The following is a 17,147-nucleotide window of genomic DNA, read 5'->3' as shown; positions in this document are numbered from 1 at the left end:
GATACTGGAGAGATTATAGCTGAGAGCTGAAGATAACAAGAGAAGTTATACAGTGCTTGTCTGATGGGCCTGTTCTGTAGCAAGTGACTCATTGGGAACCTAACCGACTTTACAGCGTGGTTTCTTCACTTTGCTAAACAAATATTGTAGTTTTTAAAAGGATACCTGATGCAACTGATTGGGGCAATTGTTTGACCTTGCCCAAAAGATTGGGAGCAGATGTGACTATACCATAATCTTAGGTAAAGATAAAGGGACCCCTGACCGTTAAGTCCAGTTGCGGATGACTCTGGGGTTGCGGCGCTCATCTCGCTTTACTGGCCGAGGGAGCCGCCATTTGTCCGCAGACAGCTTCCGGGTCATGTGGCCAGCATGACTAAGCCACTTCTGGCAAACCAGAGCAGCACATGGAAATGCCATTTACCTACCTATTTATCTACTTGCACTCCGAACTGCTAGGTTGGCAGGAGCTGGGACCGAGCAATGGGAACTCAACCCGTCGCGGGGATTTGAACCACCGACCTTCCGATCGGCAAGCCCTAGGCTCTGTAGTTTAGACCACAGTTCCATGTCCCACCATAATCTTAGCTGTATGCAATTGTAGGGGGGATGAACTCTGGATAGTAGCTGCAGGTATGTGTGGTTTTCAGTTGCTTTATGGGATATGGTGCAGTTTATATGCCCTAGTTTAACCAATATATATATGAATGAAATCGCGTTACATGGAGTGGTTCAAATTTAGATTAATAGGATGTTGTTACTGATAAAAGATCTGGTTGGATTTCTCAAGAGCTCTCCGTCTCACGAGTCTCAATGCTGAAGACGTCATTATAGTACCACCACTTGAAAAGAGGCATGGTAGTGATTGGAGAAAGCAATGTTCAAAGCCAGCCATTTTGTTTCTTCATACCACTGATGCATATCCCATTACAGTGGTACCTCGGGTTACATACGCTTCAGGTTACAGACTGTGCCAACCCAGAAATAGTACCTCGGGTTAAGAACTTTGCTTTAGGATGAGAACAGAAAGTGCATGGCGGCGGCACTGCGAGAGGCCCCATTAGCTAAAGTGGTGCTTCAGGTTAAGAACAGTTTCAGGTTAAGAATGGACCTCCGGAACGAATTAAGTACTTAACCTGAGGTACCACTGTACCAGGGACTGTTAGCTGGGCATCATTATACCTATACTAAACGGATCTTTGAGCATCTCAATGTATGTTGTGCAAGTGAGGGATCTGCGTGTGACAATCCTACTGCTCTCTCTTCTATCGCTTGGCCTTTGTATTAAAATAACTGCTCAGCCCCTTCTCTTTGTCCTTAGAGTATACTTATCCTCTTTGCTAATCTCACAGAGTAGGGATTGGCTCATGAAAGCTCATACTGCACTACAATTCTTTAAGACTTCTTTAAGGTAACTCCAAACCCTTTGTTGTTTAATATCATTGACCCTTCTGTGCCCCCATGTCAGCACCAGAATGGTGGTCCCCGTTTTCCCTTCGCTAAGTTACACTCAGAGACCCTTTCTTCTCGGTTTATTCAGAGAGGATGTGTTTAAGGACAACGACAATTTGTAGGAGTGAACAGTTGGTGCTTATACATTGGTTCTCTTTGCTTTTCCTTTCCCTGGGTGATGATTACACTAATTCAGCGAGTGATATGGGAAGAGTTGTGTTTCCCCCATTAATTTCAATGGAAGATCTGTGGGGTGCATTTTCTTTGGGGCACTGTCTCTGCTCTCTCCAGTGAAGAAGTAGGAAGTTCTTTTGGGGGCAGGCTGGTTTGATCAGGGCAGAACATGTTTCATGAGGTTTTTAGAATCATGGAACTGAACTGGTGTCTCGAGACATAATATTTCAGCCAGTTATAATCGTGCCACAAAAAGCCAAACACCACACTCCCCATCTTACTAATTTCTTACATGGCATCACCTGTGTTCTGGAGAAATATAGGGCTGTATTTTGAGCTTGCATGGGGTAAGTTCCATTGCATGAATAGAATGGCAGCCCTGGATACAACCCACAGGTTTCTGAAGGTAGATGCTGTAGTGTAGGGAGTCAAAAGGGGCCTACGTGCGGCAGAACAGTCGTGCACTTCTAAGGCGACTATGTTCATACGTGGTACATATAATTGCCTAGATGAAAGCAGTATTGCTAGGAATTCCATGTGGCATCATGAGGTTCCTGCTAACTGGAAGTTGTGCAGTTTCAGTGAAAGTTGACATTGTGATTTGCTGCTGGAGCCACAACAATAACGACTGAAACCTTGTCAGCATTTCTTCTAGAAAACACGTTTGGATCTTGGTGGTTCTATGTTGTGTCTTGAGATGTGTGAATTTCCTGGTTCAGCTGATCACATCTCGGCTTAGTAAGCTCAGTTATGAATGAATCTATTGCATCCATATGAACATGCAGCCTCTTCTGGCAAGCCACTATTAGACCAGCAAGTCCAATATACTATTATTTCCCATTTTAATCAAACTGGGAAAGTATCATTGCCAGCTTCATAAGGGGTCAGGGAATTAAAGCAACTTCAAACACTGGCTGAAAATGTTGGGTTGCTCCAGAGCTAGTAATCACAGTTTCTCAGGCTGGATGAAACAGGAAATTCTAGCTGATTAGAAATTTCATGGATCACACAAAGGGGCTTTGTGAACAGGCAAAGGGCTTGGCCATATCTCAGCTTATTAAGCAGAGATGTGATTGTCCAAAGATTGCCTTTGGGTTCATTTTGGCTTCCTGACTTTAATGATACTGAAAAAGACGCATGCGCATTATTTACATGTCTTAAATACATGTATTGTATTTTTATGTTGTGAACCACCCTGAGATCGAAGGATGAAGGGGAATATACAAATTTAATAAATAAATAAAAAGTAAAAAGTAACACTTGGAGGAGGGCAACTGGTATCTTCTGAAACAGGCATCCCCAAACTCGGCCCTCTAGCTGTTTTGGGACTACAATTCCCATCATCCCTGACCACTGGTCCTGTTAAGCTAGAGATGATGGGAGTTGTAGTCCCAAAACATCTGGAGGGCCGCGTTTGGGGGAGCCAGTTCTGTAAGTGGCACAAAAAATAATCCAGGCAATTGTTCTGGTTTTTACTAATGATGTTTTGTATCTAACTTGCCAAAACTACACAAGACTGATAAAGTGTCACTAATTTGATTTTGAAGTCCACTGACTTTTAAAAGCCATTTCACGCTAATACACTGTAAAAATCTCTACATGCAAATTCTGCTAATCCCATTAAGACTTTGAGAATAGTTTAAACTATTTATATAGAGGTATGAATCAAAAAGATAGGATGACCAACAGTTTCCAATAGACTGAAACTTACCGTATAGCATCTCAAGAGTTTACATAAAAATTTATTGCTTCTAGGACATTTAAACTGCAAGTTTCTTAGCGAAGTAAAATTACTTACACCTTCCACTTCCCTTAAAGCTGGTAAGGAGAGCTTGTAATAAAAGGGGAAAAGATAACATTTCTATAGCATGTCAGAGCTGAATCTGTTTTATCCAAAAGCTTTAATCTGCAGGTAATGTTGGCCCACAGAGCACTACAAAGGATTTTGCCAACTCAGCAGTACTCATTTGAAGGCTGCTCCAGAGACCATTGATCAGTTGCCATTTGATTTGTTGTGTTAATAGGAAACTGCTACTAGATATATTTTTAATAGCTAATTTGCATTGTGGAGTGTGACATACACAGATGATGCAGGAAACACCAACAGAAATAAATTATCTAAAATATAGAAATTGTGAGCAGAGGACTCAACCAGGCCTTAATCTGACCCAGAATTCCCCCTCTCCTTTGTTAATAAGCTGCTTTCGACTCATAAATATGAAACCTGAGCAAATAACTCATGTTTTATGAACTGCAGAAGCCTCTGCAGAGCAGTTCTTGGCGTGTGTTTTTTTTGGGGGGTGTCACAGAACCCTTTGAGAACAGACCCCATAACCTTCCCCATAACATAACAGCTCAGCTGTTTTTCAAAAATGTATTTGACCTATCCTTCCCAAATTTGCCGACAACAGCTATTAGCCAGGAAAGCTACATGGAACTTAAAACCTGACCTGGTTAGGAAATAGTTGTGCTATTCAGGTTTAATTATATCCATCATTCCTGGCCACTGCCATTATTTCTTGCAGCCAGCCAACAGAATTGTTCCTACCTTCAGCTCCTCAATGGCTTGCCACTTTGAATCTTTACCTCTCCCAAAGCGGCAAACTGAACATCGGCTTGTGCCAGAATCACCGATTGCAGCCTACAATGGCAATGCAAAGGTTTTGATGTCTGCATGGATGTCTATGCAAGACAGCTGGGTATTCCATTCAACGGCAGGGTGTGCTTTGCAGATGTGGGTGCAGAATCCGTCAAAGCTCAAATGAACTGGGGGACAGGGGCAGGAAGAGAGAACACTGCCCACATTCCACATCTGGGCGCATTTTACAAATAATAATAATAATTGTGTGCTTGATATATCAAATAATACCCGAATAAGACAACCTTCGTGAGGTTAATTTAAGCAGAAAAGAAAGACACCCAAGTTGGAAAATGTTCCATTCTTTTAATTTAAATTATCATTTATACAGACTGATTTATACTAGAAAAAATAGACATTTGTTTCATAGATTTTACAACCCAAACTGTGTAAAACCCAAACTTTACAACTGCTACATAGCTACGATTTTCAGAATCTTGTACCATGTTCAAAACGGTGTCAGACAGAAACTGACATCCCAAGAGGCAGGCTTGTCTATCTTTCTTCTGAGAATTTACAATGTTAAAGTGCACCGAAGAAAAAATTACAGCTGCTGAAGGCCGCTGGCCATTTTTAAACCATGCAACTCCCCAATAGTGTAAACTAGTCTGCTACTGAAAAACCTGGAAAGCAATTTGCCCATGGCTTGTACAACGCATTTCAAGTAATTATGCAAAGTCCACATAGAAAATGCCAGACGCACTCTCAGAGTTTGCAAAACAGAACGGTTAAAATAACGCCTGCTTCTGAGCTGGGGAAATGTTCACCAAGTTTATTGAAATACAGCAAAAACGAGCAAGTCAGATAGGATAAGCTAGTACAAATAAAACCGGGAGACTTGAGATGGTCAGATAAATAGCAATTCAAAATTTAGCAGCTTTGTTGCAGCAAAAAGGAATGATCAGAGCCCCTCTGTAGAGAATGAAGATATAACAGCAGCACTGCCCAGTAGGAACCACACCTCTCAAGTGTATGGCCAACTTGAACCCTGTATTTCAGAGGTCCTTCTCTACTGCAGGCAAGGACATCTTTTCTTAAGGAAAACTACACATACCAAACACCAACTGGCCTCGAGTGCAGCCTTTCCCCATCCCATGCTGGTTGAGGATATTGGGAGTTGTAGTCTAAAAGTATTGTAATATATCAGGCTATGTTAGTGTTGAGTGGGGAAAAGCTAGGTACCCTCTCTTGGCATCCTGCCATGCCTGTGATGCAATGTATTTTTGTCACCTTTATGGCACTACATACAGTTGTAGGCAGAAGGAAAGATTCTAGCCAACTTGAAAGTCTCAAAACACATGCAATGTCACCTTCTCTTAAGCAAAAGATCCTCACATCTGCCATAAATTTTTCCCACAAGTGCACATGAGACAAAAATGTACTGTCTAGTTCTTGAGCAGAACTGGCTGCTCCCACACTAACTGAAAATAGTTTAATTGTATTTTTTCTCTACATTTGAAATTTAGGTGCACCTTGAAGCAGCAATAGAAAGTCCGTTTGTCCCCCCATCATATGTGGGCCAGTAGGCTATTATAGCCTTGGATTAATGCTCAAGCACAGAACAAAGCATCCGTTAGGATGACCAGTTTTAAAAGGATTTGAGCATGTTTAACTATGCCCTGGAGTGCAACCTTTGACATTTGTCAAAAACAGGGCATAGGTTAACGCTGATATAAAGTTATTATTCAACCCGTTAAATCTTATCAATACCCAGGGAGCAAAACGATAATGATCACGTTAAAAATGGTACAGAAAAATTGGAGGATGAATCCTGAAGACACTCAGACAGTCTGGCTTCCGGTGATGATTGAAAAATTAGGGCATTTCAAAGTCAAGATGTATCATTAGTGTTTTTAAAAGAGAAACACACATGAAGGATTGTGTGAGAATGTCAAATGTCTTTGTGGGGTGGGGACATTGGTCAAGTTATGACCAGTTCTGATTTCTACCTTCTAGTGATTATGGGTAGCCCTCTTCAAGCCAAGTGGGTGGTTAGCCTCACAATACGTGCAAGAAAAGTATTAAAATTGGAATCCACCCAAAGCTGTTTTGTTTTTGGACCTGAAACACATCTGATGAAGTAGATGCAACAAAGCTACCTTAGCCCAAATTCTAGTCCAGCAAAATCAGTATTCTTATCAGTTTCACAATATAAGGGTAACATTTGAGACCAGTGACAATATTTGCGAGCAAGTCTTGCTTGAGGCAAATCTCAAGGACTCCCACAGGTTCGTCTTCTAAGAACAGAAATATATTTGGGAATCTAAATGTTTACCATTTCCCAAATGAAACAGAATACGGAGGTAGTGGAATTGTCTCTGAATTTCTGTGGAGCTCGTTTCACAATGTGCTACTATGTTCCGTATTGGGCCTTTTCAGACCACGCTGCAACCTTAGGAAGTCCCTCTGAATTCTATTTAACAGATGACAGACACATGCATCTCTGAACGATATTCCAGGAGGAATATATGAAACATATTCCATGAGGTAAAAACCATTCATCATTATACCCAGAACCCTACACATAGCTCAGTGATGCAATTATTAACGTTATTAATACTATAATTAGTCCTTTCTTAGTATCTATCTCAATGTTGTAATGCCAAAAGGGGAGGGTTTTGCAATGCTACCCTGAAGACTGTTAAAAGGAAATGAAGCAACAAAAAGAAATACAGAAAAACCATTTAAGATGACGGAAGGAGTAACTGGAATAATTACACCAGGTTAACTGTGTTGTTGTTTTTTTAAAATACGTTTGTGATAGTATGTGTAGTAGGAGACTCCTGGCTAGAAAGAGGATTCAAGTATTCATACTTAAGTATTTTCCTCCAAAGGATGCCGAAACCTTCATTTTAACCCTAACATTCCTGACACAAAGAGTTACAGGAAAAATGGACATCACTTCACTGTATTAATAACAATTAGTCACAAAACAAACAGTAAAAACTTGTAAACATTGAATGCAAAATTATTTCCCCATTGCTGGCCACCAGAATTGCACACTAAGCAAGTTAATTAACACTTTTTAATGTACGGGCCCAATTTTAATTTTCAGCACTTGTTCTTTTGGTTCAGAATCAAGAGTCCTCTAATGGAGAACTCCAGTGGAGACAGAAAAGGGAGAAATCTGTACAAAAATTGTGGATTTCCTCTCTTTAACTGTGATCTTGCTTTTACACTGAAGAGTACCAAGGAAGCCATTTGGGGGGAATTTGGGACAGTTGCTTAAGAGAAATAAAATTCCAGAGCACATGATACATGTGCCCATCTCTGGAGCTGAATAGCAAGCCATTCCTCTAGTGAAGACCAACAAATAAATGACCAAGCCAAGCACTCTTTCTACCTGCTTCTCAGTCAAAATGTGCAGCCACAACCATTTGTGTGATTTTTTTTCGACAGTAGTCCTGCAGAAGATGATACTCTGGCCATCTGGCAGGCACTAGTACTTTCACTAGTTTTGTACTTTCAGAAGTGGCTTGTACTCCTTCCAAAATAAGTTCTCAGCTTGGCAAGGCTCTCTTTGATAAAGGATGCAGAAACAGCCTCAGCACCACTAACTTAGGCCTGCCTTTAATCGTTATCAGAAGGAGTGGTCAGCCGACATTAATCAACTGGATTTGCTTGCCAGCTTCTACATTCAGCAGAATTCATGGACAATACTTTAATCAAACTGCATTATTTTGGGTTCCAGATGGAGGGCCTGAATGCTCAGCTGTGGGGACACTGCCTGCCTGCCTGCAAAAAGCCAGCTTCACAGGAAACAAGATTCAGCATAATGCTTCTCATGCTATTTCCCAACATGCAGGGAGATTCTCCCCTGCTTCCGGCCCATGGGGATGCATCCTGAAGCATAGTGCAGAATAAAGATGCATTCCTTAGCACTGAATAATGTTAGCCTTTACCTTGCATTCCAGCTGCCGACACTAGCAAGACTCATTAGGGTCTATTCTATTCAAGTGCAATCACGTCATTTAATTTTATGCCTTTAAAACACGGGTTTTTTAAAGACACGATTGCCATTAATTGAATGAATCCCAGTTAGAATACAGTATTAGTCCCTTGGTTAAAGTCGAAAGCATTTTAGTGTTTGCATTCTCACACTGAGAATCTAATGCTACATGGGAAGCAACGAGAATTTTTGTTCGTTTGTTCTTTGGAGTGTGATTGTAGGGGGACAGCAAGGAAAAGAACCCAAGTATTTCTCAATATGTACAACCACAATTATTGTTTTTAACGTCATTAACCACAATCTTAACTTTGTGCAAAAGCGCACATACATTTGGATATGTTCACAGAGTAAACCATAGAAACACACTGGCCCTGATGGCTCCCTGTTGCGTACAGACAGACCCAGTATTTAATTAATTGGAGACGAAGCCGGCTCTTCAATAAGCAACGTTCTCGTGACTCTTACCGTGCGACCACAGGCCAGGAAGGAGGCTCCGAGAGCTATTAGGCACAGCCAAGTCTGGAGGAGAGAAGCAGAATCCCAAATCAATTGTAGGTTTACTTAAAAAGACAGACCCACCACAAAGTATTTTAGCCACTACAAAGAAAACAGTGCTCTGTTCCCATGTGATCATAGGTCTCAGGTCTATTAATTTCACTGGGAGAGTAGGCCCATTGAAATAAGTGGACTTGAATTATATCTATTAATTTGAAATGGTCTGCTCTGAGTAGGACCAGTGTTGGATATAACCCAGAGTGGGTCATTTCATTTATTGAATTTATATACAGCCCTAAACCCAGAAAGGGACGCGGGTGGCGCTGTGGGTTAAACCACAGAGCCTAGGACTTGCCGATCAGAAGGTTGGCGGTTCGAATCCCCATGACGGGGTGATCTCCCATTCCTCAGTCCCTGCTCCTGCCAACCAAGCAGTTCGAAAGCCCGTCAAAGTGCAAGTAGATAAATAGGTACCACTCTGGCGGGAAGGTAAACGGCGTTTCCGTGCACTAATCTGGCTCGCCAGAAGCAGCTTAGTCATGCTGGCCACATGACCCGGAAGCTGTACGCCGCCTCCTTTGGCCAATAAAGCGAGATGAGCGCCGCAACCCCAGAGTCAGTCATGACTGGACCTAATGGTCAGGGATCCCTTTACCTTTACCTATACCCGGAGGTCTCAGGATGGTTCACAAACAAAAATCACAATATATAAAATAAAAACAATAATCCAACATGCCCCCCCCCGCAAAGTGTCACATTTTAAAGGGTATAGGATGTTGATTAGGTCAGCCAAAGGCCTGGTCAAAGAGGAACATTTTTGCCTGGCACTGAAAAGTGTATAATGAAAGCGCCAGGCAAACTTCCCTGGGGAGAGGATTCCACAGACAGGGAGCCACTGCAGAGAAGGCCCTGTTCTCATGTTGCCACCCTTCAGACCTCTCGAGGAGGAGGTACACAAAGGAGGGCCTCAGAAGATGATCTCAAGGTCCGGCCTAACATAGTCACTAAGTAAACTTTAGTTGAAAACCACCTAGGGTCACAACCCTGCCCCAACTTCCAATGCCTCAGGAAAACAGCAGCACTGTACCAGGTTTCAAAATGTGATGGGGGCTGTGCAATTCCACCCTAAGAAACACATTGTTTCAAGTTTCAAGTTTTATTGCGGCAAAAGCCAACGACACAGAACACCACAAGATCAAACAAAAGGAAATCAACAACAGCATAAAAAAAAAACGGGGGGGGGGGAGAGAAATTACACAAGGGAACTTCGCAGTGTGCCATTCAACAAAAGAGATTTACGCTTCCTGATTGCTAAAGTGCAAAATTTGGCCACCTCATATGATATTGAGCTTGAGGAATCTTCCAGAAGGTATTTTCGTAGAATTTCAGGGAGGATTCCAAATAATGTTGTAGGGGTATAAATTTTGATAAAAGGAAACACATTGTGAGGGGAGCTAAGAGAAAAACATGTCACACACAGTTGCTGCCATTGCATGCCAAGAGGCAGATCTAGTTAACCCAGCTAAAGAAATCTTAGCTGAGCGATTGTAGGAGTTTTAATCCAATTAAATGTGCATCACTGCAAGTCAGAAGAATACTTCAGAAGAACAACAACAAACAATTCCTTTTAACATGATGCACATATGCGCCAGGGCTGACAGCTCCTTAGAAGAGGTTGTGCCCTCTCTTATAAGCAAGAAGAAATGCTTTTGCTAAAATGGTGCCTATGGTCAGAACTACTAAGAGGGAGTTATGGCTGAACTGGGCTCAGAGAGCAATGACTGTAAGCTTTCATATATATTTTTTTGTTTTTAAGACTCTAGCCCCTTTAGAGTGAAAGTTATGAAGCAAAATGTGCAGGCAGTATATTAAGGAGAAATTCACTCTGGAGAAGGCATTTCAAAGACATAGCTTCAAAATGACATAAAGGGCAGATTTGTGTTGTTTAAAAGGGGCCAAATTCCCCCTGCCATCTGGTACATGAGAGGAGATTGTGTAAGGCAACATTCAAAAGATATGAGTATGCACCCACCCTTGCTTTAAATAGGTAAAATAAGAGCGAAGAGAGGCTGCTCTCAGTCAGCCCATAAGAATTGCAAAAGGGCACAGAGAAAAGTAGACCATCCCCAAGCCCAAGTATTTTAGGCTGTTGACAGGGGGAAACTGAGTAGGAAAAGGTGCAAGTGCAAGGAGGAATTGTATTTACAAGGGTAATAATAATAATAATAATAATAATAATAATAATAATAATACCCCACCCATCTGGCTGGGTTTCCCCAGCCAATCTGGGCAGCTCCCAACAGAATAACAAAACATCAAACATTTAAAACTTCCCTAAACAGAGCTGCCTTCAGATGTCTTCTAAAAATCAGATAGTTGTTTATTTCCTTGACATCTGATGGGAGGGCATTCCGCAGGGTGGGCGCCACTACCGAGAAGGCCCTCTGCCTGGTTCCCTGCAACTTCCCTTCTCGCAGTGAGGGTACCGCCAGAAGGCCCTCAGCACTGGACCTCAGTGTCCAGGCTGAACGATGGAGGTGGAGATGCTCCTTCAGGTCTACTGGGCCGAGGCTGCTTAGGGCTTTAAAGGTCAGCACCAACACTTTGAATTGTGCATCTTCTAGGGATGCAGCGAAACCTGAGAACAGACACACACTTGGTGCACGCCAGAATTACCATCAAGGAGGGTTAGGCTAGCCTGCAACACAATTTTAATCCCTCAGGATCCATTCACATATATGGGAGAAAGTTAAAATGTAGATTCTGAAATACCAAGTTGGGAGCTAAACCAGCTCCTTGTCACCCGTGACCCCAGTGTCTGAGGCAGAAGAGGAATCTCTCCCCTCCTTGCTAAACTGCAGCCAGTGTAAACCTTTTCTATAAACCTTGTGGGAGCCATTTAGAACTGGGTTTAGTGCTATCTGCATAGGCCCTCCCCTTCATTTGCATAGTCACATCCTTGGATTCAATGATAGGAGATGGTTTTTTAAAGAGATACATTGGGACACACACACACACACACACACACACACACACACGGTTGTTGTTTTGTTCTGGGAAGAACAACAGTTTCTGAAAATACACCCGCTGTTTTCGAAGTCAGTCAGTGAGAACGCTATCATGTAGCCTGAGGTACAAACAGTGGTCCCTCGCAAGACGAAATTAATCCGTTCCGCGAGTCTCTTCATCTAGCGATCTTTTCGTCTTGCAAAGCAAGCCCATTGACGGCTTAGCGGCTTAGCGCTATTAGCGGCTTAGCGGCATTTAGCATCTTAGCGGATCAGCTGATAAGCGGCTTAGAAAAAGGGGGGGAAAGGGGGAAAACCCCGCAGGAACTCGCAAGACATTTTCGTCTTGCGAAGCAAGCCCAAAGGGAAATTCGTTTTGCGAAGCGCCTCAAAAAACGGAAAACCCTTTCGTCTAGCGGGTTTTCCGTCTTGCGAGGCATTCGTCTTGCGGGGCACGACTGAACTTCTAATTTACTGGGCAATCCATCTCATTTTCCTTAGATAAGGTTATTTTTAAGTGGGAAATGATGCAGTTACAGAAACTGCTATATGCTGGGATGGCGGAGGGAAGAACTCTGCATGAAGACACCTACAGTGAGGGGGAAAAGTATTCGACCCCCTGCTAAATTTGCCCGCTTGCCCTCTGACATCTGGCAGTTTCCCAGTGTGCTGGAATAGTATTGCCTGGAAATGCCATAGATTTAAAAAAAAACAAAAAAAAAACCATCTCTAGAACAGGTGGGGGAAGAAAGTCATGCTTCCTAGTAAGATGTAAGTCTTCAAAAAGGAAAACAACAACAACGCTACAAACCCACCATTAACTTACCAAATATGCCACGAAGGCCAGGTAGACAATGCTGAGAAGTGAAGCAATCACATAATAGAGGGTTTGTCCCAGGCCAGTTACATACGACACCACAAAATACATGTTGATGGCGCAGATGATAAGAATGAGAATTCCCCCAGCGATCTTCCAGGCCCTAAAAGTCAAATTAAGAAACAATTATTATAGTGGGAGGAGATGAATTGGGAATGACTTGCAACTATGCAGAATGGCTGAGAAGTGCAACAGAATAGGCTTAATACTCAACCCCCTCCCCCACCCAAAAAAAGTTCACAAAAATAAAGTCATGTGACCACATTTACAGAAACCACCTAATACCCTAGAACAGTGTTTCCCAACCTTGGGTCTCCAGCTGCTGTTGGACTACAATTCCCATCATCCCTGACCATTGGTCTTGCTAGCAAGGGATGACGGGAGTTGTAGTCCAAAAACAGCTGGAGACCCAAGGTTGGGAAACACTGCCCTAGAAGCCTACAGGATGGGACTCTGCAGTGTGGGGGCAGGGGAAACTGATGTGGAAGAGCAGCCCAAGTGTGTTCATGTGTACTGGAAATACATACAAGGTGAGTCTTTTAAAAGGGGCCCCGTGGAACATGTGTACTCTGTATCCACCGGGCCTCTTTTAAAGGACTCACCGTGTGTGTGTGATTGTGTGTGTGTGCATATATATAAAAGTGTGTGTGTGTCTGTGTGTATACACACACACACGTGTGTGTGTGTCTGTGTGTGTAAATATATATGTTGTTGTTATTTAGTCATGTCTGACACTTCGTGACCCCATGGACCAGAGCACGCCAGGCACTCCTCTCTTCCACTGCCTCCCAGTTTGGTCAAACTCATGCTGGTAGCTTCGACAACACTGTCCAACCATCTCGTCCTCTGTTGTCCCCTTCTCCTTGTGCCCTCCATCTTTCCCAACATCAGGGTCTTTTCCAGGGAGTCTTCTCTTCTCATGAGGTGGCCAAAGTATTGGAGCCTCAGCTTCAGGACCTGTCCTTCCAGTGAGCACTCAGGGCTGATTTCCTTAAGAATGGATAGGTTTGATTTTCTTGCAGTCCATGGGACTTTCAAGAGTCTCCTCCAGCACCATAATTCAAAAGCATCAATTCTTCGGCGATCAGCCTTCTTTATGGTCCAGCTCTCACTTCCATACATCACTACTGGGAAAACCATAGCTTTAACTATACAGACCTTTGTCAGCAAGGTGATGTCTCTGCTTTTTAGGATGCTGTCTAGGTTTGTCATTGCTTTTCTCCCAAGAAGCAGGTGTCTTTTAATTTCATGACTGCTGTCACCATCTGCAGTGATGAGGTAGGGTGTGTGTGTATAAAAGTGTGTGTGTGTATATATATATATATATATGTGTGTGTGTGTGTGTGTGTGTATACACACACACACCTACACACATACACACAAGTGGTATTCTACTAAGTTTTACGGCAGTGTAAAAGGTTCGGCAGCTGGCAAGTCACTGCATGTATTGCTTTTCAAGTATTTATGCGACGTGCTGGAAGTTGATTTTTTCTGTTACCTGTGGCAGCAGTGGTTGCACACAGCAGCCTGGCGAAACACAGAGAAAGATGTTGCCCAGGAGTACAGCAAACTAAAATGGACACGTGGTCCTGGCATCCCACAGAAAAGCTGCAAAGCTGCAGGTTCCACTGGTCATAATGACTATAAAACACAGTCCACACATTTGGGGGAGGGTGTCCCCTGCCCTTTTTTATTTATAGGGTGGGGAGAGAAATAGGCACCGGCACACAGCCCTATGCTCATCTGAAGAGTGTCCCTTCATAGTAATAAAGCAAAGCTTCAACTTGCTGCGGAATTATATCCAGGTGCGGAGATTTAAAGTGGCTTGCCCAAGTGACAACAGTTCCCAGATACAGTGGCACCTTGGTTTAAGAACAGCTTAGTTTATGAACAGCTTGGATCAAGAACGCTGCAAACCTGGAAGGAGGTGTTTTGGTTTGTGAACTTTGCCTTGGAATAAGAACGTTTCGCTTCCTGTTGAGTGTGTTCCATTTGTAAATCGAGTCCCCCGCTGCTATGGGAAAGCACGCCTTGGTTTAAGAACGCTTTGGTTTAAGAATGGTCTTCCGGAACAGATTAAGTTCGTAAACCAAGGTACCACTGTACTGAGAAATATCTGCTCAGAAGCAATTATGCATCTGTTTTTCCCTTCTCAGGTCCCTCAAGGATGTGCTACGCATGCAATCCTTCATACTTACAGGCCATTGGCAAAGTCATTCATCACAGGACGCAAACTGGTGAATGTGAGGACTGGAATTAATGCAAAAGGAAGCTGGAAAGGAAGAAAAAAAGGGGAGAGGGAGATATTGCTCAAGAAGGTATCCTAAACTTGGGCTTCCAGCTCTGGATTTCCTCCTAGCTGGCCTTACAAAACTCACCCTCAAGTCTATGATATTTCCCTGGAGGGTGATGGCTTGTCTCCTTTAGCATACGAAATAACCTGCATTGCACAGGTCTGACTTTCCACATAGAAATCAAATGGGCCTTAGACTGCTAAACCAACTCAGTATGTGCCGAGTTTCCTTTCATTGGACTGCTAGGTTTTATTATTTCAAATCCCTGCTTTTGAAAACCAGTGCGTCGAACCTGGATTCCGTCATCCCTCCCAAGCCTTTCCGAGGGCAAATTTCGCTGCGGCCAGTAAATGTGCCCCCACAACTATTCTTCAGGATACTCACCTGCAGGCTCATAAGAACGTTGAGGAAGTCGTTCATGCCGGTCAGGCGTTCCACATCTTGGAAAATGGCAACCAGGAGGGTGGGCGTGATGGCGATGGAGCGAGTCAAAACCACTCGAGCAAAGCGCGACCACTTCAGATTGAGGAACCCCTGAAACAAGCAATGGGGAGACAAATGACCCGAATAGCCAGCAGAGCTCAAATGTCATCAAACAACAGTTTGTAGGGTGGGATACGAGTACAAGGCAGACATTCTCAGGTTAACTAGCTAGTTTTCAGCTTAATGCTCAGAACCTTCACAAAGATACACTCGCAACCTTCCAGTATTCTCTCACTTGATTATTGTTTACCTTTGTGTGTCTTTCATTTTCATAAACATCACTCCATGGTGATTTTTTAAAATAAAAAAATAATCCTTTTTATTTATATAATCATAAATGGAAAACCACGGGAAGTGGGTGGCACTGTGGGTTAAACAACTGAGCCTCTTGGGCTTGCTGACAAGAAGGTCAGTGGTTCAAATCCCTGCAACGGGGTGAGCTTCTGTTGCTCGGTCCCTGCTCCTGCCAACCTAACAGTTCGAAAGCACGTCAAAGTGCAAGTAGATAAATAGGTACCGCTCCGGCGGGAAGGTAAACGGTGTTTCCATGCACTGCTCTGGTTTGCCAGGAGCGGCTTAGTCATGCTGGCCACATGACCTGGAAGCTATACACCGGCTCCCTCGGCCAATAAAGCGAGATGAGCGCTGCAACCCCAGAGTCGGCCATGACTGGACCTAATGGTCAGGGGTCCCTTTACCTTTACCCTCACAACAAAGCTGCAAGGTAAATTAGGCTGAGTTTGTGTGTGACTGACCACTCTGGCAGGAAGGTAAATGGCATTTCCATGCGCTGCTCTGGTTTGCCAGAAGCGGCTTAGTCATGTTGGCCACATGACCCGGAATCTGTATGTAAGCTATACACCGGCTCCCTTGGCCAATAAAGCGAGATGAGCGCGGCAACCCCAGAGTCGTCCACGACTGGACCTAATGGTCAGGGGTCCCTTTACCTTTAAATGGAAAGCCATGCAAAGTCTGATTTTTTTTAAAAAAGGTATTAAAAAATGCCATTAAGACAAGTTTTGCTGTTTGTTTTCTTAGTCCCAGCATCTGCTCTGAAGATGCTACACAGCAGCCTAAGTTATTGCACGCTGTTTTTCTTTTGCAGGTGAGAGATTTCATGCAGAATTGCTTGCATACACCAGAAAGCAAAACACCCACAGGTAACCGAACTGTTTAGACCAGGTTGCGACATCTCCATCATCTCATCCCCACTCAAGTAAGGAAAAAGGATCCTGGCTGACAAACAGAAGCCAACGTGGCCGAAGAGAGATTAAATACCTCCATGACAAATTGTCCAGAATATGTTCCCGTCATTGTTGAACTCTGACCTGCAGCGAGAATCCCGATAGCCCAGATGTAGAGAGCAGCTGGGCCAAAAGAACAACCCAGAACAACACCCTAAAACACAGAAGGATTCTTGTCAGTGATGTGTAAACATAAAATTCTGAGGGAGGAGGGCAAATAAAGACTTACAATTTAGAGCTGCCAAGGCAGCGATCTAATGCAAGGGGGCCATTTTATTAAAACCGCTATCTAGATGAGGTTGGCCAATTTACTTAAACAGAACATGAACTTGAAGGTCAGGGCTACTGCACACATATATTAATTTTCATAAATACACCAGTGCCAAATGACAGTTACGTTGTCAACTTTCCATTTTCCCAAGAGCAATGAGCTTGAACTATTGCTCTGGATGGGAGCAGAAATAAAAAAAAACCTCCCTCAGGTTGTTTGCAGAACATTAGACCATAGGCAGGCAAACAAAGGCCTGGGGGCC

General features: G+C 43.3%; 1 protein-coding gene across 6 annotated transcripts in view; it reads right to left on the bottom strand.

The window, feature by feature from the left end:
- SLC11A2 (solute carrier family 11 member 2) overlaps positions 1-17,147 on the bottom strand; it is a 68,362-nt gene that overhangs the window by 4,431 nt on the left and 46,784 nt on the right. For all 6 annotated transcript variants that reach the window (XM_083729424.1, XM_083729425.1, XM_083729426.1 and 3 more), the window contains 5 exons: positions 16,649-16,768; positions 15,272-15,421; positions 14,792-14,865; positions 12,543-12,696; positions 8,679-8,732 (listed from right to left, as the gene is read on the bottom strand). In XM_083729424.1, coding sequence (XP_083585550.1) covers positions 8,679-8,732; positions 12,543-12,696; positions 14,792-14,865; positions 15,272-15,421; positions 16,649-16,768 — 552 coding nt within the window. The remainder of the gene's footprint in view (positions 1-8,678; positions 8,733-12,542; positions 12,697-14,791; positions 14,866-15,271; positions 15,422-16,648; positions 16,769-17,147) is intronic.

The sequence above is a fragment of the Podarcis gaigeae genome (genome assembly GCF_964106915.1).
Source record: "Podarcis gaigeae genome assembly, chromosome: 2".
NCBI classification, from domain to species: Eukaryota; Metazoa; Chordata; class Lepidosauria; order Squamata; family Lacertidae; genus Podarcis; species Podarcis gaigeae.
This window is presented reverse-complemented; position numbering and strand designations above follow the sequence as displayed.